We start from the raw sequence: 21,558 nt of genomic DNA on the forward strand, positions 1-21,558 counted from the left end.
ATACATTTGTGTCCTTAAGAAGGAGGAAATGAAACCAGAACAGGGGAGGAAATGATGTGGCTACCAGTATACTTTAAAGACGTAGGAGGAGATGAGTTTGGACTGGATATAAAGCTCATAGTGTATCCTGTCTTTCAAATAAAGCTCATTTCACTGAAATGACACCCTCCCTAATTCCCTTAAACTAAAATAATAAAATGCAGTAAAGCCCTAACTATCTAAATGTGACTTGCTGACGCGTTTGGCCTAATTTTGAGTTGTTAATGGTTTGTTTACTTGCCAACTCCCAGCAGAATCCATCAATAACTTGTGCCTATTTTCAGTGGATAAATAAAGGGAGACAACAGCTACAGAGTTGAATAGATTGTTTTACAAGATCTAAGAATGTACCTTGTGCAACACTATAATCTAAACAATTCTGAACTGTAAATGTAGCCGTTAATTCCATGTGTGACCAAGCCTACAGAAGATCTATTGTTAACTGAAAACATCCAGGCCAGACGGCACACAAATCAATACAGCAAACCTACATTCAACCGTAACGGTGCAACTACCCATCTGACTGACAGAAAAGTCATTTGGATTAAAGCTCTCATTGCTCACACCCACTTTCACCCACACATGTGCCTCTGAGGCTGTTCATGGATGGCTTATGTAACTCTAAGTCCAGGCTTTCACATTCATGCCTTTCTCTCACACACATCTAGGCCAAATGAGATGAGTTCTTTGAAAAAACACGAACCATGACTAATCTAATAAGGGAGGATGGTTCAGCCACTGGGTAAAAAGGTGAGCGGGGGAAAAAAGGGGAAGCAGCAAAGATGCATTTTTAGGATCCTTTCCTGCTATTTACTTCTCACATGTGGAAAACATGTAAAGAAAGACAGGAGCTCTCCCACTGATGACACTGAGCTGGTCCCCAGAGACAAGCAGGCAGATAGATGAGTACATACACAAACACGCTAAAAAAATAATGTCACACACTGGTGAACACAGAGAAAGAAGCTCTGTTCAATCTGTGATAGTCGGACTGAAAAATGGAGCAAATTAGAGGCATGGCAGATGAAAAAAAAAGCATTCATTAAAAATGAGGAGTGAGAGTCGGATAGATAACAACTGAGTTTTCGAGCAGGACGGACATCTGAAATGCTCGATTGTTTTTCGTAAACATTCCTGACATTGTCTTCTTTCCCTCCTTTGTTTCCTTATCTGTCAGTCAGTACACCTGAGAGGACTAACCTGTCCGTCTAGCAGTGGACAAGATCTGCCGAAAGCTAACAAACCCCCTCGAGCAGTAAGAGACATCCTGTGTTTACTCTGCTACTCCTTGAAGTTGAGAACATGCCTCTGGACAAAGGCTGGGCAATAACTCAACATTGTCTTTGTGACAAAGTCATTAAGTATGTCCTTTAAATTGATAATAAATAGCACATACTAACTTACTTTTCTCAGACAATGTAAATGTGTGAGACTTATGCTCATGGGAACACCCTAGCGCGGTTAAATCAAACTATGTCTTAATCTGATTACCCTGAATGTGTGTACATGAATGTAAACATAGTCAGTATAGCCGAGACTATTATTCATTATTTTTTTCTCTGTAATGTTATTTGAAACTGTTATTTTGCACCACCAATAATAATAATAAAGCAATATAATGAAAGGAGTATACAAAAAAGGCTTTACCATTTGGTCATTTCATATAGAGTATTTATTGAATTACCAGAAAACATGCTACATATTCATGTGTATCGTGATTGAAAATTTATGAAATTATCTATATCGCCATAGGAGATTTGCTCTGGACACATTAAGATATTCAACAGAGTGGGAATAGTCCTGACTCTATCCCAGGCAGACACGAACCACAGAGAAGAAGGAAAACACAGAGAGGGAAAAGAATCAGCTCTTATGTAATACCTTGAAACCACAAATAGCACACAGTGAAACAGTGGCAAACCCACACAGACAGTACACAATATGCAAACTAGAGCTGCCATTTTAGCACACAGGAATGGACACTTTACACCGAACACCGGCTGTTAGGTTTGTTTGCCGTCAGTTAATCCAGCAAGAATGTACGTCCTTAATCATCAATTACATTTTGACTGATAGCAGCACGTGTGGTTTTGAGCTAAGAATAAATCAGCAAGGATAAACATGTATGTGAGCCACAACAGAGGGGATGTGATACTGGATGAGATAACTAACTATGTGTGTGCACACAGAGAGGGAATAGAGAAGCTTCTCAACTATCACAGGCTATTTATCTATTTCCTCTCAATCCCCTGTATGATGACAGAAGGTCACAAATATAAATCAAAACATTTTATATAGCTCCAGCGCCAGGTCAACATTTTCCCTGACCAACAATTGTTAACAAGATATCTTAAAAATGAATGAGTGGATTTACATTGAATTTGCTGGGATTATTTTTAGACAGACTAATGGATACACTTTTTTCTAGATTTCCTCTGCCATCTAATGGTTTTGAAAGCATGCAGCAGCTTGACTAAGTGACAACCTGCAAGATCAGCGTTTTTGACTTAAATTGGAAAAACATATTTGGGTCTTTATTTTACGACTCAGACATCAGCACTGCCGGAATAGCTTTGAGGTTGAGTCACTGTATGCTTTCAATAGAAAGCAGCACAAAAGATATTTATAATAACAGGAAGTTGTTCTCAAGTTCTGGCGTAAGCTCTGTTCCAACTACACAACTCTGCCATGTGATGTGAATGTGAGTATATTTGCGGATACAAGAAGAGGCATGAATATACAGCATAAATATACAATATGTAAACTATATGTATTCTGTTTATCAGTACGTTTTTTGTTTGTTTGTTTGTTTGTGTGTTTTATTCAGTCAATCATTACAATACAATATCATACAATATTCTATATATACAAAACAGAAAGACTGAAAAGGTATAGGTAGAAGCAAATATGCTTATATATTCCTATCCTAACCTTACTTTTTCAAGTAAGACATAAACACAAGTCCAAATGTAAAACAAAAAATCCTTCTTGGGATGGTCAGACAGATGCACTTGCTGTCTTTCTGTCTGTCTGTCTATCTAAGGCAGTGGTTCTTAACCTTACTGGAGGTACTGAACCCTGCAAGCTTCATCAGTGCATTCACCGAACCCTTCGTAATTGGAAAAATAAAATGATTTCTTCAAAACTTAGGTATATATTTTGTGATTGCACAAATTGAACCATGCATCAGTTGCACACAAAATCACTGTGTTCAAAGAACAAAATCAACAAAACATGAAATTCACACAAAAACATAACTCAATGAATATTTACTGCAAATCAATGTGACGAAAAGAAGAAAATTTGTGTGTTGCGGACCGACATTGCTAGTGTGAACCGGGCTATACTGTGTGTGTCTTGACCCCTGCCGAACCCCTGAGAGTGACTCACCCCCTGGGGTTCGATCGAACCCAGGTTAAGAACCACTGATCTAAGGACTCACTGCATAAACAGAATAATATCATATTTGTTGGCTGGTTCTGTCATATGGCTCCATCTAGTGGTCATTATTGGACTCTCACACCAATTCCTCACAAATAAAAACAACATAATAACATAAAAACTGCAGCATTCAGCCACCCCTTTTCAGGATACAGGGTTAAGGAACAAATAACACAAAAGGCGCTAAGGGAAGAAATACATAAATATAGCACCACACACACACATAAAAGATAGCAGCACACTGCTGATGATATTAACTAGATTTCCATATTTTAACACAGCGTTATCCAGGACTCAGCAGTGTCAGAGAAATGAAATCTAAAGAGAGACACAGATGCTCCAACGTCTTTGATATGCTTCTCAGAAGCACAATCCTTTTTACATAACTGCTATCTCTGCATATTTAATAGAGAACACACAATTAGCTGCAATCAGAGCAGAAAACTAGCATTATGGAGCTAGCTGAATGGAGCTGAAGCCCTCGTCGTGCTACAGAACACGAGAATATCTTAACTGATAGAGGCACGATGAAACAAAAGAGGACAAAGAATGGAGAACAAGGTTGAAAGAGAGGAGGGGTTTACCCGAGGAGTCATGTAGACACCAACTGAGCTATTGTTTCTGACTACAAGGACTCAGGAGCACACAATTACCAGACAATAGTGCATGTGCATTGTACGCACATGCACGCACAGAGCCTGGAGATAACACACCCCCTACTGTTCTACTTTATGTTTCCATTCATTTTTATTTGTCTGTTAAATGTATTTCAACTAGACTTGATTTCCCTTTAAAATGCCATTTAGTTATATTAATATATAATGTACTATATATACTAGCTATTCAAAATCAAATAGTTTTTCCTTGCAGTGTAGTATCTATAACAATATTGTGCAATTGAGGGTTTTCAGGCATTAACTTCAACATTATGGAGTGAGTTTCACTTTCATTCTGGTAAGTAGTCAGCGTGAGCTTATACATAATTCATCTTTACATTTTTTGCCTGTCTTCATGTTTTCACAATGAGTGTTTCTCTAAAAAAAAAAGTAGAAGCTTTTTTTTTTAAGTAATACGTTTTTCAGACTGAATTCATTCCCCTGCAGTGAGAATTCAGCACCAAATGCAAGTCAGACTCCCAAATGACAGACTATCACCGAATGGAAGTTTAGGGTTTTTGAGAACAGGAAGTCCCCTGTACAGCCAAGTCTGCTCCAGTTAGGATAAAACAAATGATTAAGCCAACTAAAATTAGACCACAAGCTGAAATAAATCCCAAGGCACTGGCTTCCCAGTTTTCCCACAGGGAGGAACTCGACCCCGAGCTTCTCTAACACAAATACTGAAACTACAGTATGCTGACGTAATCAGTGAGATTAAAAAAATAAAATAAATAACAATGAGCATTGCTTTCACATGGCTTTGTGCAGTGTCAGTCCCCCTGAGCCCTCCTGTCCTGGCCTTACTATCACTCATAGTTAGCTCACGTGTGTTGAGAGAAAGTGTTCTGCTACAAGGGACTTACAGTAGCATTAAAGATCACCGGGATCAGCTAAGACAAAGTGAAAGGACTCACTCTCTCTTACAAAGGATTAGAGAGAAAAAAGGAAGAGGGAGCCTGGCAGTTAAGTGCTTTTAAGCTCTGACGAATACCTCAGCAACAACCTCTTGATTCTCTTTCCCGTCATTTTGAAAAGATGACAGGCTCCAGATAGCTGCAGTTCATACATCACACATTACATTAAAGGTGTCAAACACACAGAGCAGGAAGCTGTGCTACCTGCTCAAACAGAAATACAACTTTACCACCCATAAGATAAAAATACCACTTTAATTTTAGAGTCACAGCTGAATAATTAATAGCCAGAAGCAGCAGCATTATCTCTTCTACAGTTTCAATGACAAACTAAACTGCTAAAATGTCAAAATCCATGACCTTGTGCTTGACTTGGACACTGCCTTAATTTCAGGAGGATGATCTCCTGGGCTCATTACATTAGCCTCTCTGCGAATGTCATCAGTTGTACCACTCGTCTCTTCCCTTAGATTTGAAAACCAAAACAGCATTCAAAACAGCATGATGAAGCTGTGTGCAGTGCTTTGCAGTCTGATGGGCTAACTTGCTTTTTAGCCCAGTAGGGAAAACCCAGACCCTACAGGAAGCATCAAGGTCTCAGCACTGCCCTTCAACCTCTTATCTCAGACTCCTCTTCCCCTCCCTGATACAGAAGCACTGAGTGCATACACACACAACAACACAAGCTCAAGTACCAAAAGGCTGAATCGATCATACTCTCCTTGTTTGAGTGCACCCACTCTGCCTGTTTCCTTTTCTTGTCAAGAACTTACACACACACACACACACACACACACACACACACACACACACACACACACACACACACACACACACACACACACACACACACACACACACACACACACACACACACACACACACACACACACACGGATAAAAAACAATGAAGCATCTCATCTTACATGCTGCTCTTCTTCCGAGGGGAGCTGACGGAGCCCTTCCTGTGCTGGCTAAGGGAGCCCCCCATGGCAACAGCCGAGTCTGTGTTTGTTTCAGGTCTGTCACAGCTTCTCCTTACGTCCCTGTTCTCCTCCAAAGGTTCACCTCTGCCTCTCCTCCAGACAGTCTGTCTCAACAACAGAGCGGCACAAAATACTGCTTCTCATGACTGTCGTGTTATTATTCAACACGCCAGCCTTTCCTCTACTCGGTCATTCTCTGTCTCTGCCTCTGCTGATGCTATACAGTCCAAATACTCAAGAGAAATACTCATCACACATGAATAGCGAACAGTCCCGCCTCCTTGCTCTGCTTCTCCTCACCCTTTAAAATCTCTCTCCTTCTCCCTCTCTCTCTCTCTCTTACAAGCGTGCGTGCACACACACACACACACACACACACACACACACACACACACACACACACACACACACACACCAGATTACATTCACTTGTTAGGCAGGCAGTGCCCAGCTATTAGAAGGAGAAAGACAGAGGTGATGTGTGTGTTGGGGGGCGGGGAGTATTTAAAGCACCCTAAATCCAGAGGGGGGTAGATGTTGTGTGTGTGTGTGTGTGTGTGTGTGTGTGTGTGTGTGTGTGTGTGTGTGTGTGTGTGTGTGTGTGTGTCTCATGAGGGTATCTGGCAGGGGTGAGAGTATTGTTCAAGCGTGAAAGAGTCTCTTCTTTGTTAGTCAGCTGAATACCAGATCTGAGATCTAGGGGGGAGAGATGGAAGATGATGGAGGTTGAGTTGGCGGCATAAAACACAGTTCCACTTGTTGTGGCACATTCCCACTACCTGCTGTGACCTAATGCCCACCCCTGCAGCCCCCTTGGGGTTTAGCATGACAATACTATACACATACATACTGTCAGAGCTCAGCTTGTTTGCATACAAGACAATTACTGCATTTTGACTTCTAACCCCGGTACAAAACCTGCACACAATGAAAAGGTCACACAATGCAATCAGTGTGACTAAAAAAGTTTTTTTGTCTTTTGACTAAGAATAGAACAAGTATAAACACGTGAAGAGCTATTGAGACATTGTTTAACCAACAATAAGAGGGAGCCATTGGTCCGTTCACCCTATTGAGTAGAGCAGAGCCTCGCAATGACTAAAGAAGGAAATCATACCTCCTGATTCAAGCCTGTGCCATCTTGTTAGTCTCTCAGGATGAAATGAAAAATGACTAGAAGGCCTCAGAGCCCCGGTGGCCAGGCAGTGGTGCCCAGGACAGACCCGCCTCGAGAGCTCAGAGGCTTTAGTGCATAATTTCCTCACTGAGACGAATCACATGAGACCCACTATGGAGGGCCATGATTTCTGTAAGGCCGTCATCACATTTCATTCACAGACAGCATTTAGCATACCATTTGCCATGACAGATGGCATGAATATGTAACGCTAACGCTAAGCGTTTAGTCCGTATTAAGTAGACACGTGACGTTACTCTGGTCCGTTACTAGCTTAACGATTTATTAACACCAAAAATAACAAATACATATTAACAATTAAACAATGTAGCAAATATCTCTGAAAAGTAGTGTAAAAACAAAGGTCAAAAACATATATAAGAGTTCAACTTGCCTCATGTTTGTTGTCCAAGTTTGTGAGAAAAAAATCTGCCGCTGCAAGTGATGCTGTGTTGCACACGACTGCGCATGCTCAGGTGACTTAACAGAGCAACGAAGTTGAGGTAGATGAACTGATGCAAACGTGTGTTTGATTTTCAGTTTCCTAGTGAAAGTCTTCCTGTTGAGCTCCCTTCCTGTTTGGTTATGACATACCATTACTTTGTAAAGTATCGAGTTTAATTTGGATGCTTAATATGTGGTAATTAGTTTGTTTTGGCTATTAATTATGTTCTATTCAACATGCTACAAATCTTAAAAGGGCTGCAGATTGCCAACATTAAATTCAAAGAACACAACAAGACAATTGTAATGTTTTTATTATGGCACGCACACCATATCCAGAAAGTATGTGTTCAGAAAGAAGAAACTTTTTTTTTTATCAAGTGCAATAACAGAAGTTATGGCCAGGAGAGGAGCCAGAGACCATCAAGATCTCTTTCACTGTTTAGACACATAAAACAAAAGTGACGTAGGTGAAGTTCAAGGAAACGGCAACATGATAATCTAGTATTTAGGGCATTTCTAAAGGATTTCAAATGGACAAGCCTATTAGGTTAATTCCCGTATTGAGCGTATGTTACCACCCGTGAGTAACACATGAGTTATTTGTAAAGTTAAACAGAGTTTCTCAACTTTGTAGGCTGGACCCAATGTTGCAGATTCGTGGTATTTAGTCCATTGATATGTTGATATATTTTTTTTTATAAAATAAATTGATGTGCTTTGAACCATTATTTCTATATAGTCTATGCATCATGCTCTTTATATCAAATGCATAGGATTTCAAGCTCTTTTACTGCTTCATGAGAATTATGAACACTGTGGCATTGGGTCAGGACCAGAAAATGTTGAGAAACCTGCTCAAACAAAGCAAAAAAGTGCATGCATACAATACAAATCACTTTACATAACCTTGCTACAAAGAAAAACATGTACCATTTGGCCCTTAGATTATACAGAAATTAGAATGTGAGATACTACTCTCTGTATTTAAATCAATTCCATAATTTAGGATAAAGATTATGCTGCTCAGAGGAATTACAAGATACATTTTGAGTTGCACATGGTGGAGGAATAATGGCACAGACCTTGGGGTGAGAAGGTGAAATCGTATTTCTTAACAGTTTGTAATATACAAACTGTAGTGTCTCACATGCACACACACACAAACGCACACACACACACACCGGAAAGACAATCAGCTTGTCCTGTCAACACCTGCATCTATCAACTTAATTTCTGTTCCAAATCTTTATTTGGATCCCTACTACTAGAAACAGGTGTAGATATGATCAGAAATAAATACATATAGCAAGTGAAACAAATATATTATTAGAACGCAAGATACATTTCACTTTTTCAATGACAGTGTCAGTGCAGGATTACATCTGTGAAATGAAAAAGAACATTATTGTTATATTGCACACATGTAGGAGTAGTAGCTCTGGGTTTCAAGTGGCCTTAATGTTCAAAGAAAGAATATTACAGCTGCCAGAAGACAAAATATTAACCTTCATTTTCCTTCAGAACCTAAACATTTTATAGTTAACAAAATGAAACCACTGGACCAGTTTATTGATAAAGGTAAGGTCTAACATTTGGCTCAGGGAGAGCTTCATTGGTCAAGACAGCTTTAGGTTTTATGGGGCAGAAAGAGATGTCCTGTAAGACACACTTGTAGTTAATTATAGATCTACATTTCTGATTATTGGGGGCTATACATAGGGCTGGGAATTATATCAAATCTTATAGATTATAATCTATTTTAATTATATTCTGGGATCTTTTTATATTTATATTGTCAAATACATAGAAACAACAGCTTGGATTGCCAGTTTGTAATCCAACGTGGTAGATATTATACTCAATATGCAATGTGATGTGTTTTTAGTACTCAGTACTGTGTGTGTCTACTGTTTATCATGACAATTTTTTTTTAAATAGTATTCAGCTGCAGCTTGAGTCAAACTATGTAAATTACCTGTTGGTAAGCGAAAGTGCAAAGTAAAAGTAAAATAAAAAATTACTCATAAAAGAAAAGTGCATCCAGGAGCATGAGAGGGATGTTTGGGTGGACTTGAAACGACTATCAGACACCAAACCTGGCCCTGCACTGGGAGTTCAGGCAACACTGTCCCATCTGATCACCTGACTGCAACCAATCGGTCTTCAACGTCATGGGAGGCGAGGCCGGGGCCCCCTAGACAGTAAGGCATCAATGGAAGAGGATTGTGCGGCCTCTGGCTCTGACAGCTGTCCTTCATTTTGTCACTTTCTGGTTACTGTCATTGCTTCAAAGCAAGTCAACTTTCATAAAACTTTATTACTGCTGTGACTGTTCAATGGCCACGCCTAGCTTGTCGTAGATCTCCTTCAGCAGCAGGAGAGCAGTATCCTCAGATTCCCTAGTAGACAGAAAGGGAAAAATATAATTTATTTAAAGTAAAGATTAAAGTCAGGGGCGCAAAATGGGATACAATACAGATACAGAAGAAAAAAAATCAAGATTGCACAATACCAAAGTCCACAATAACTGTGCCCCACCCCTCCAGATGTATGCATGACTCACCAGTAGCACAGGTGAGACTGGATGGCAAACAGGTACTCGTTGAAGCTCTCGATAGGTTTTTCTTGAAGTACGTAGTCGATCCTTCGTCCTCCATTTAACATCCCCACTTTAATCTCAGGATGCTCCGTTTGCTCTGCTGACACTGAGGACTCCGCCTCGTCACACACGCCTGCAGCGACAGATTTTAAAAAATGATTTGGCTGCATAAACAAGCAACAGAAAACAGACAAAGAGAATAGACTCATACTTCTTGGTAAAACCAGAACGGATCAGATAATGGACAGGAAAGAAGAGAGTGTTGCGTTTATGCACTCACGCATGGGTGCAGGTATGACGTTGAGTAAATGACAGTAAGATGGATCAGTTTTGTGATGAGTGTTTGTTGGTATGTTACAAATGTGTTGTTGTTTTAGGACAGTGGTTCTCAAACTTGCTTTGTCACGCCCCACTTTCGAAGTGAGGCGTGACACAGAGATCAACAAAAAGCTGATCTCTGTGAGATAGACTTTTTGTTGTTTTTGTTTTGGCAAAACACCAAGAATCGGCGAGTCGATCATGCGCAAGGGTAAGATGTTAACTGCGTAACGTAAACATTTCCATGAAAGTACAGGCATTTCGCCATGTATTTATTAATGACGTTTTATGTTCGTGTACTTTGTACTTTTGTACTATTTAAAGTTCTCATGTAGCTCATGGGGAGTGGTCGTCCTGAAACCACAAGGTAGCCGGTTCGATCCCTAGTAGCACACTGCTCCTTAATTACTAAGGATGGGTAAGAGAATAATTTCCCCACTGTGAGATTAATAAACGATTATAAAAATAAAAATAAATCTACATTTAATAAACTCAACAAATCAGAAGTGTCAGCAGGTAAAGGACGGAAGGGCCCGATAGGGGTGTTCGTTAATTGAAAATTGAGGTGAAGATAAGATGTGTAGCAGTAGTAGTGCAGTTAGGCATAGAGGAAGGAGAAGCAGGGGAGCAGTGAGAGCCTGCGGTAATAATGACATGCATTACATAACATTTGTTTTTTGTGAGAGAGCTGACAAGACAAAGTAAACCACAGTAATTAAGTAGCATTAGTTTTTCTTACGATACATTCTGCAGCATAGTTTTAACCATTAAACAATTAATAAACTGTTTTGTGCATGTTTATGTTAAAGATACAAAACAGGAAAGTCAAATGTAACATGTAGAATAAGAGACAAACTTATTTAGGATTGTAGGTTTACAGTTTACAGGAAACCGGACTTGATTTTTCCATATATTCTAGCCAAGTTACCATCCTGGCTTACCTTGGAAGTAATGGTTATGAAGGGCCCTGGGCCACTCCAGTATTTTTGTCCAAAAATCAGCACTTTTCTCTTCCGTCTTAGCAGAAGAAGTGACTGCAGCTGAAGCTGCGATTCAAAAGGTAAAGTGGTAAAAGGTGAGGGAAGCAGGAGCAACCGCCAGATAGAGTAAAAGGGGAAGGGAGGGTGGCAACATGCAGAGAGGGGTGAGAGGAGACTGGGTTAGACACACTGTTGCCCACATACACACGCAAATACACAAATTCAAATACAAGTGTTTTTTCTACCCTGTGTCTCTTGAAGGTCTCTCTCTATTGAAGTGTCTCCTTCATCCAACGGGGGCAGTGCAGCAACTGGTAGTCTTGAAAAGGACTGCCATGCCGTCCGTAACGATCCCAAAACATTGTTCTTCAAATCCATGCTCATACGGGTCAAGCTATCCTTTAGTTCTATGAGACAAAGAAACACAGAGATTATTATTAAGCCTACTACACAAAGGCCCACACCACAATATTGTTACACAAAGAGAAAGAGGAAGAAACAGACAGCCATACCCAGGTGCATTCTCTTGCGGCCTTTATGATGAGGGATTAGCATGGGCTCCAGATCCACCTCTGTTACAAGCATGGGCTCTATCCGATAGGCCACAGGGTCATACTACACAGCAATAAAGGGTTGTAAACTTTGTATTAATACACAGTGGTGAAAACTTGGACTATTATTCTTGTCAGTACGTTGATTCAATGCTGCAGTTGCATCTGTGTGAGGGTGTCTAGGTGTGTGTGTGTGTCTGTGTGGATGGGGTGGTTCAACAGATGTGTGTCTGTTTTGTGTGTCAAACTGCAGTTGTGGCAAAAAAAAGCAGGTGCAGGAGATGTGCCTGAATAGGCAGACACAGAACATATGTGATTACTCACTGGATGGTAGATGTTGTAAAAGCTCTTGCAGGTGGGGAAGGCGTAGTTGGGATCAATGTGTTTGAGTCCACGAACAGTCAGGAACATTCCAATAGGAGAGCCAAAAGCAAAAAATGTTTGAGGGTGGAAAGCCAGCTGTGGGTAATCAATGGATACCTGTGGAGAGAGGATGGGCCGGAAACATGTGCTATCAAATTTGTTTAAAAAAAAAGTTAGATGAAGAAAACACAGCTATTCAGACGGCTGGAACAACTCCTCTGGGGCACAACAGTGTTTACATTTAACATTTAAACTACATTTCATGACAATAAGATAACAGTCAGGGAGTGTGACAGCAAGTAAAAGGGAGACCAGGGCTCTGACCATTCATGCAAGACGGGATGAGCACAGATACAGTGGGTCTTGTATTGGGTTGTACGTCTCAATGGCACAACAATGGTGGCTTCAATCACCTTGGCACAATGTGACTGCCATGGAAACCCTATTGCTCATACAATAGCAACTATAATTCAAGTTGTCTTGACTGTTTTCTGAACAGACCAGACTGTATGTGAAAAGAACCCCCAGGCATAGAGAGATGATAGCATGGGGACACCATGTGAGACACACCTGTCCCTTGGCTATGCCTCCATTGGTCTGTCCAGGCAAGCAGGGGGAGGAGAGAAGCAGGGAGGAGAGAAGCAGGAAGGTGATGCATTAAAGCTTTACTCCCAAGCACAACTGTTAATGTCTGTGTCCATGTGTGGTACCTGTCCGATGCCGACATCAAAGTATTCGTAGTCTACAGCACTGGTGACAGACTGCGCCCTGTGGAACTGGGACTGCTGCATGAATCCTAAAGACTGGTTACCATCGTCGTCGCTGTCCACTTGAGGTGGAACTTGCAACCCTTCTGGCAGATGTACTGCCCCAGTCTTGAAATCCTATTTAGATTGAGAAATATAATAAGTGATTTAGAAGATATCTGAACTGCAGATACTTTATATCAGTGTTTTTCAACCTTTTTTGAGCCGTGGCACCCCAACGAAAGTTACAGAATGTCACATTGTAGCATAATACAGCATATGTGGTAATCAATTAGTGCGCTACCTACTGGCATGGAAGAGTATTCAGCTTTTCCCCTAGGTTTACAGCTTTAGGGAGGGAGCGACTGACAGACAGACGGACATACTACATCATGGTACCTCACAGTACTACAAAGTAATACTTCACAGTACTAGTGATTCCATCCGTGCTTTTATAAATAATAGAATAAAGAACATTGCAATCACTTTCAATTAAACCAGATTGCTCCATCAGACAAAAAAAATGTGTTATCACTTTGTTAAAAAAATGAAAATAAAGTTATATCCGTGCAAAAAGTAACACATTTTTAGTTACTACTAAATATCTTATTGTGGAAAACAACGAGCTATTTTTTTGCAAAACAGAATGAGTGCAGATATGTGAGCATCACGTTGTATCAGTATTAGTGGCTGCAGTGAGCTGCTTTCCTCTACAACTCTTTTTAAAACGAGGTTGTAGACTTGATACAGCCACTCTCAATTCGTGCTCCATGTTGAGAGACAGAAAGCCGACCTCACGGAGGGAGATCTCATAAAGATCGGCTTTTGGCGAAATGACAAGAATCGGCGAGTCGCACATGCCCAAGCGTAACTTATTAACGGCTTATGGTAAAACCAGCATATCCTCTTGCGCCCCACCTGTAATACGCCCCAGTTGGATGAATACTTAATTAAAAGGAAACATAGTGTTCATTTATTTTAATGACAACCACAAAGTGTGAAGGCTTTGGCACTGCAGTGTTTTTCGGGCTTTTGGAAGAATATTTCCAGAGCCACTCGATATGGGAAGTCAGAAACGTCATTTATGGAGCTCCGCAGGCTGTTTGTCTTGACCTGCAAATATATGAACTGTTAAGCTTTAACAGGGAGAGCTCAAAATAGCTTAAAATAGTGATAGCTTCAGCAGCAAATCCCATTGTGAAAAGCACGTAACATATTTTTCGCCGCTCTCTCTCTCTCTCTCTCTGTCTGCTGTGTGCTCCCTGTGTGCAGCGCATCGGGGCGCGACACAGAGCAGAGAAGAGTTGTAGACGCGGCCCAGAAATGACAAGCTGTTGTGTAAGATCAATAACATACGGCCGTTTAGTTTGTTTAATAGCAGAACAAGGTGCAGACCTGTTCTATAGGAAAGTACTCGGCCAGCCACTATATTGCAGGCTCAGACGCTCAACAATGGAAAATTATTTGAGGCAGCTAAATAATATTTTTTTTGGACCAATGAAGTGAAATTGGACATTTTCTCACGGCACACCTGACGATCTCTCACGTGGCACAGTGGTTGACAATCACTGCTTCATATTGTTGCTCATTGCCTCAAGCAAAAGAGGAGCTGGCCATGAATGAAATTAGCCAGTCTGTTTCTCACTGTTAACTACAGTAAACTAGCTCCCTAAAAAATACATAAAAAAACATGCCACATAACCAGCATCAGTCAAACAAAACACATCAATGATTGTTTATACACATGGGGAAAAGTATGGAGTCATCTCAATTGTTTTGCAAATATTGTGTGGTCTTGATATGGACAGTGAGCGCATATTAATGCCAAGCAAAGAAACTATCCAACAAAATTTCATCCAGACGAAGTCCAGACCCAAGCAACATATTAAAAATAGGCATTGCACTGGTCATATGTTCCAAAACAAGAACTTCACTCAGTATAGTTTCAGGCTGTCTGACCTCTGAAAGCCATTTCTTCCTCACGTAGTTCAGAATCTTCTTCCGAGGTCCAAGAGGAATTCCTAAATCTTTGAGATCACTGTCTTGGCAAAGAGCCTAAAAGAGGGGATCAATAGGTTGTTTACAATGTAATACACATTAAATGACCTACCACCTTGGCAGATACGTTTTGTTTATATGAAGAAATATACATTTTCTAAAGCAATTCCTGAGTTACATATAGTCATGGAGTAAGGTGACATGAAATATTCCATATTTCTTTTGTCTGGTACCACTGACTCAGAGTGGCCGTCAGCAAAACTGAATTTCAGACCCTGTTTACTCATAATTGTGCATGTTCATTATGTGTGTGTGTGTATGTATTACCAGTGACTCCAGGTCTAGGTTTTCTGCCTGAAGCGTATCCAGGTACTGCTCTAGGCCCAGTCTGGTCAGAGTCTGCTGCAGTGTGTCACTGTTCAGAAGTAAGGGCTCACCAGAGGACACCTAAAGCACAGGGAGGGAGAAAGAGGAGAAGGGAAAGAGGATTTTCTTAACTACATAAGGAAAAAGTGGCAATCTTTTTATCTGTACACTGGTGTTATCATTTACTATGAACGTCATCGTACCCCCTCTCTGGCTTCTGATCCAGTCCTCTGATTGGTTAGCAGATCAAACAAGATCAGTGAACCTGAGGTACGAGAGATGCGAGGGGAAAAAGTTGAAATTCAGCATAATAATGACTGTGTGGCTACTTTGTTTGTAGACTTCTTACCCAGGCTATGGCCCACTACTGAAACAGCCCCATTGAACTCTGAGTGTCTCTGTCTAAAGAGTGTGTGGAGCATGTTGACTTCTGAGGCCACTGTGTCAACTATGGTCTGGCAGTAGGTGGGGCTGTTATAGAAAAACAGGTCCAGCAGCGTGTCGTTGGTAAAATGTCTCAGCCTGCTTATGCTGGGTAAAGTGATCCTCTGGATGTCCCTTGAGAGGAAGGGAGAAAAGACAGAGTTTGAGAATTGTCTGCAAGTACTGGAGACATACTATGTAGAATTGTAAAAAAGCGGGTTCTTGTTTTGCTCACTCTGTCTCTCTCAATACTTACTCGTCCACACCAGTGGCATCCCCGTGTAGAGCGCTGTGCCAGTTGACTGGGAGGAACTCAACTCTTCCTACCTGGCCATCCTGCTGAGCATGCTTATAATGAGAGGCCAGGAGGGACAGGGAAGCGCTCCTGAAGTCATTTACTGGAGAGACAAGAAGAAAAAGAGTCATACAAAAACAAACACACCTATATATGTATATACACACATACACACACACACACACACACACACACAGATAAAAACCTCACACTTACCGCACTGTATGATGGATCTGAAGCGCAAGTCACATGCAGGCCCGATGCCATGGACCATAAAGACAAGGTGGTCCACCTTTTCTGGTTCACCTGAGAAAACCCACAGAAATACATCTAATATGTGGATAATACTGTGTTAAATTAGCGTATATTCTAGTATATTTCTTACTGGTACACACACACATACATACCATCAGGTATTTCTACAGAGATGTTGTTCACTCCCCTCTTGAGTGTTCGAGGCCGTGTCTGCTCCGAGGGGGAGGAAACCCACTCATCCTGCAGTCCTACTGGCTGATACTGCATTATAAGCTGAGAGAGGAGCATGACAACAAAGGAGAAGAGGATAATTAGAAAGAAACAATGTACCTAATTTTAAATAAACTAGAAAAGCCATGATGTGACTTTGTCATCTATTTAATTATAGTGTACATAGTAATGTATATTAACCTTGGGATTGTGTAAAATTACTGTCTCTCCATTGGGAAACTCCAGTTTACTTTTCCATTCGTCCAAGGTCACTGCTATCATATAGGCCTCCTGAAAAATTGGAGGATGAGAGGGAAAGGAATTGAAGACAAACATATAAGAAAAGAGTTACTGAGGAACAGGCAAAGTTTAGAAAGAGAATACAAGTCAGAGGCTGCAGCAATGAGCAGTGTGATGGTGAGGGTTCAGGGTCTGTGTCAGACTACCTCCAGACTTTTGCTGACGTCCTCAGGGTAAGGCATGAACCTGGTGTCTTTGTCTCCTTTATAAAACCAGGTACAGCGCCGGACTTCAGTGGGGCCTTGCTCCCAGTACACAGCGTAGCGCTTCCTCTCCTTGACATGTACGTCATACCGCTCTCCCTCCACAGCTATCACCACCTCATTCCCCTGGTCTCCTACTGCATAGTATATGGATGTAGGGAATGCATGTGATTATCAATGAACAGTATATATTCAATGTGTTAAAGAGTACATTACCTCCTGAAAAACCACTGTATACAACAAATATACTGTTGATGAAGCATTAAGAGTTTCAACTAAAACCAGCCTAAAAACTGAATTCCCCAAAGCTGGCTGTTAAACCGCTTGTGACGCCGAGCATTAACTGTCAGGAGAGTAAAGCATCCTACTGGGCACCAGGAACGTTGACATTTTATCTTCTCATGGCTTTTTATAGTTTCACATTAGGTATGTGAAACTATAAATAGACACCGTTATAAATAATGTACAGCATATAATGTACATGCAAAGTATATACAGCACACATGCTTACCAGTGTAGCAGGCATTCTCTAGTTTGTCAGAGTCTTCTCTGCTGAAAGGAAGCCAGGAGGTTTTGTCATCGGCCCGTCGACAAAAGAACCAGTGAGGCTGCACTTCTTGATAAGGAGCAGGGACCGAGTCCATGTCAAGCATCTCGTAGGAGGACGTGGAAGAAGGAGAAGCCTCGTCTACTGCAGGCAACACCTGGAGAACAATTATGCTCAATCAATATGTCTTCTTCATGTCAGCAGTATTACTCAGTTAAAAAGCAAATACCTGCTATACAACCTGTGGATACACCTGCCCACCATTCAACTATGTAGCTCCCAGAATAAGTAAATATAGAAGTCTGAGCTTAGTCTGTGCCCTTATATTAAGCTCCTATCGAGGAAGTTGAGACCATGAGACAACGCAAAGGACGATTGGACAGGAAAGGATCAGGCCTCCCTTTGACCGGCCGCACAAAGCCCTGTTTTATTCTTTCCCCTCTACAAGCCGTCTCTTGTCTCTTCTTTTCACAACTGATCCAACTACAGCTTGTAAACAACCTTTTTCCACTAAATATCTTACAGTCACAAACAATGCCGCTAGTAACACATTTGGTACTCCACTGCTCCCATTTTGGTGTGTTGAAAGAGAGAGCCTGCCACTGCTTGACACAACAACAAACACCCACATTACACACAACTGACAAATCAGCAATCTGATTTGTCAAGATTTGAAATAAGATTTAGAGTAAACTGTGAATGGAGCACCCTTCCTAAAAATAAAATCGGAATCTCCTTGTAAGTAATAGCTTTCTATCTTTGCAATGCTCATGTATTTGTTGATTGTCATACAACACAAAAAAAGGCTACGTTCATGTATGTTTCCAGCTCATTGACTGGCCGACACATTGATGTTAGCTCTGAACACCTTGTTGTTGTTGCTTTCCCCTACTTCATCATTCAGTAGGGGGAAATAATGCAGCCGCTAATTCTACCTGAGACTTTTTTATTCGCAGTGATTGTTTTTTATAAAGCATTTGTTGGAAGCAGATTACAATGTGTCGTATAATAACTGCATTGTGTTGCAACAGGAGTTAGCTGAAAATCAACATTTGAACTTTTTTATATTTCTAACACAGCTGTTGTAACAGAGTATTATGGTATGTTGCTTCTGTCAAATGTATAGCCTGAACCACTTAAATACAACTTATTGGAGACACGTTGAGAGTGTACTTTAATCCACAACTATGACCCCAAGTCCCTTCTCTGCGCCTGCAGCTGATCAATGAGAAATGATGATATGACTCAAAATTATCTTCAATGTAGTAGATTACCTATTGACAGTGTACTGCGAAATGATGATAACTCTGACAGGTCAGATAGGACCTGCGTTCTCGATAGCACCATAGATTTCAAAATTCTTCTTGAGACAATAAACATCAATGATTCATTGTGAATTATTCAAATAGTTTTTTTTATAATAACTGTCTTGTAGCAACTCTTTTTGTAATATAAAAAAGGTATGTTTCCCATCAATGTGTGTTATCCCTGACCTAAATTTAAACCCAACACTAATCCCAATATTTAAATATAACCTAACCCCAATCACTGAGCTATAGGAAACAGACTTTGACCAACAACACAGTTATACTCATATGCAAAAATCCTGCATGCACCTTCACCTGATCCTGAGGTGTCTTCTCTGTTGCCACAGGCTTAGAGGGGTTGTCAAACAGGTCTTGGGTGTTGACGTTTGGGGCAGCCGGAGATAGACCCCCCTCTTCACCAGGACTGTGTGACATTAGCCCAAGACCTGACCCCAAACCTCAGTTCTTAGCTGAGGGGGCAGGGGGCACACGAACACAGGACCTGTAATCAGCTGCACACAAAAGATGAGAGCAAAAGGGAGGTTTGAAACACCATCACAACTATTAAAGTTACATAACATGGTGTAAACCTGTCAAGCTTGCAAGGGATTGCCTGACGATACCTGCACCAAACTGTTGAGCAGTTTAACGTGAACTATCTAACGTTAATCCCACATCTCTATACTGGCAGCGGTCTCGTCAGCTGCTGGTCAGTAATGTAAACAAACAGTCAGGTGAACGTGACAGCTCCTTGGCGTTCACGCGGCTGTATTATAAAATGTGTTAATGTAACTGTTACGTAACAGTTAACGTTAAGTTAACATATCTTGACACTGTCTTGAACAAAACTAATGTGTTTCAAAGATAAAGACAACAAACACATCCTCGAGGCGACACGAAGTGAGCGCTGGTTGAGGTTCATGCTAGCTCTGTTAGCTGAGTGAGGTGACCGGACCGGACCGATGACCGGACCGGCAGGAGGTTTTCCGTCGTTTGGACGTTTTAGCAACAGTCACAGGCAACAGTGGACTCAAACTCACCGACAACTTTACATTTAGTTAACGCAGAGGGTTTGCATTTGTTGTTGAGCCGCTCAGTCCCACTATCCAAGGACAGCCTCCTCCTGTCAAACGCGACCCCGGTTATGTCGTGATGTCGGACATATGAGCATCGACGTGTTGACGCTCACACACGGCCGGAGTAACGGACAAATGCAGGTTTTAGACAACGATAGTATCACAAAATTGTTTTCTGTAAAGCTCGAGTTTTTAAAGTGGGACGAGCAGACAGTGAAATACGTGGACACAGCGTCCCGGTCCACTGTCCGTGGAAGGAATATCACTAATATATGAATACAATCCTACATTTTCTTCAGATCAGTATTCCACAGATTAGCATACATGAGTTATGAGTCTGTTAAGATATGAATCAAACAGTCTCTGAAGCACCACATATAGTAGAAGAGAACCGAATCTTCCTGTATAAATGTCAGATTTACAAGGAACACCTGAAGGCGACATGAAACAACGTAGCATCATCAGGTCACCGCCCCCAATATTAAACTGACGTCACGAATTTGTAATGCTTTTGATTATTATTATTAATAACCCCAAATATATGTTTTTTTGTAGTTTTTATTTACCAATGAATGATATAACGGATGATTATGCAGGTCAGAATAAATATTTTACATATTTACAAAAACCTCTGCAGTACTATTGTGTCGAACACGTCGAATAAATAGGTGAATATTCAGCTAAGAGGATATATAGAGAATATTCAACTACACCACGATATGTGTAGTGTCAATCAATACAGCATGGCTTGCTTGCAATACTAAACAGATCACGTGCTCTGCCGAACCCAGACATGTTAATGATTGTTTTGGACTGAGATATGTGACGGTATTTGCGATATGTGGCCTCTATAACCACATCATCGACACCCCCATTTTTGGTAGGTTTACTATGGTTGTATTTCGTTTTGCTGTCTCATGTGAGTGTAACATAAAGAAGATGCATCAATAAGGAATCCCTTGACCTTGAATTAGAGTAATATGTGCGGTTTATGTCCCTCTGTTTCCATGAAAACATGTATATATTAATTAACTAAATGAACCTCATGGCATTTGTAACACAAGTTACTTTTTGTCAAAAGTTGTGGTTTAATAGACACACCCAGTCCAACAAAGTGTGAGAAACATGCAGAGTAATGAGCCTTAAGAGCAATAGGAGGGTGTGGCTTTTTTAAACAGAAAGAACAGATACGCTTGAACGAGTTTGCCTTGCAGAGCGGGGCAGGAGTCACGATCCTGAACAGACAGCCATTTACTTTCACTCTGCTGGGCAATAATCCAGTTGCACAATCCTACTCCCTCTCTCCCTCTCTTGGGCATTCCTTCAGCAGTTTGAAGCAAGACTTTGAGGGGAAGCGG

At 41.0% G+C, this 21,558-nt stretch overlaps 1 protein-coding gene across 1 annotated transcript; it reads right to left on the minus strand.

The window, feature by feature from the left end:
• Positions 1-7,957: 7,957 nt before the first annotated feature.
• ddhd2 (DDHD domain containing 2) lies at positions 7,958-19,559 on the minus strand (the record flags this gene model as incomplete). The annotated part of the gene is made up of 19 exons (XM_079222639.1): positions 7,958-10,062; positions 10,227-10,395; positions 11,522-11,626; positions 11,806-11,967; positions 12,073-12,175; positions 12,436-12,591; positions 13,045-13,071; positions 13,185-13,358; positions 15,180-15,275; positions 15,546-15,665; positions 15,788-15,849; positions 15,934-16,142; positions 16,264-16,405; positions 16,519-16,608; positions 16,710-16,830; positions 16,969-17,058; positions 17,214-17,407; positions 17,782-17,974; positions 19,440-19,559. 19 exons carry the CDS (start codon positions 19,557-19,559, stop codon positions 9,981-9,983), a joined length of 2,415 nt encoding a protein of 804 aa, XP_079078765.1. The 3' UTR covers positions 7,958-9,980.
• Between the last annotated feature and the right edge of the window lie 1,999 nt (positions 19,560-21,558).

The sequence above is a fragment of the Taurulus bubalis genome (assembly GCF_910589615.1).
Source record: "Taurulus bubalis genome assembly, chromosome: 8".
NCBI lineage: Eukaryota > Metazoa > Chordata > Actinopteri > Perciformes > Cottidae > Taurulus > Taurulus bubalis.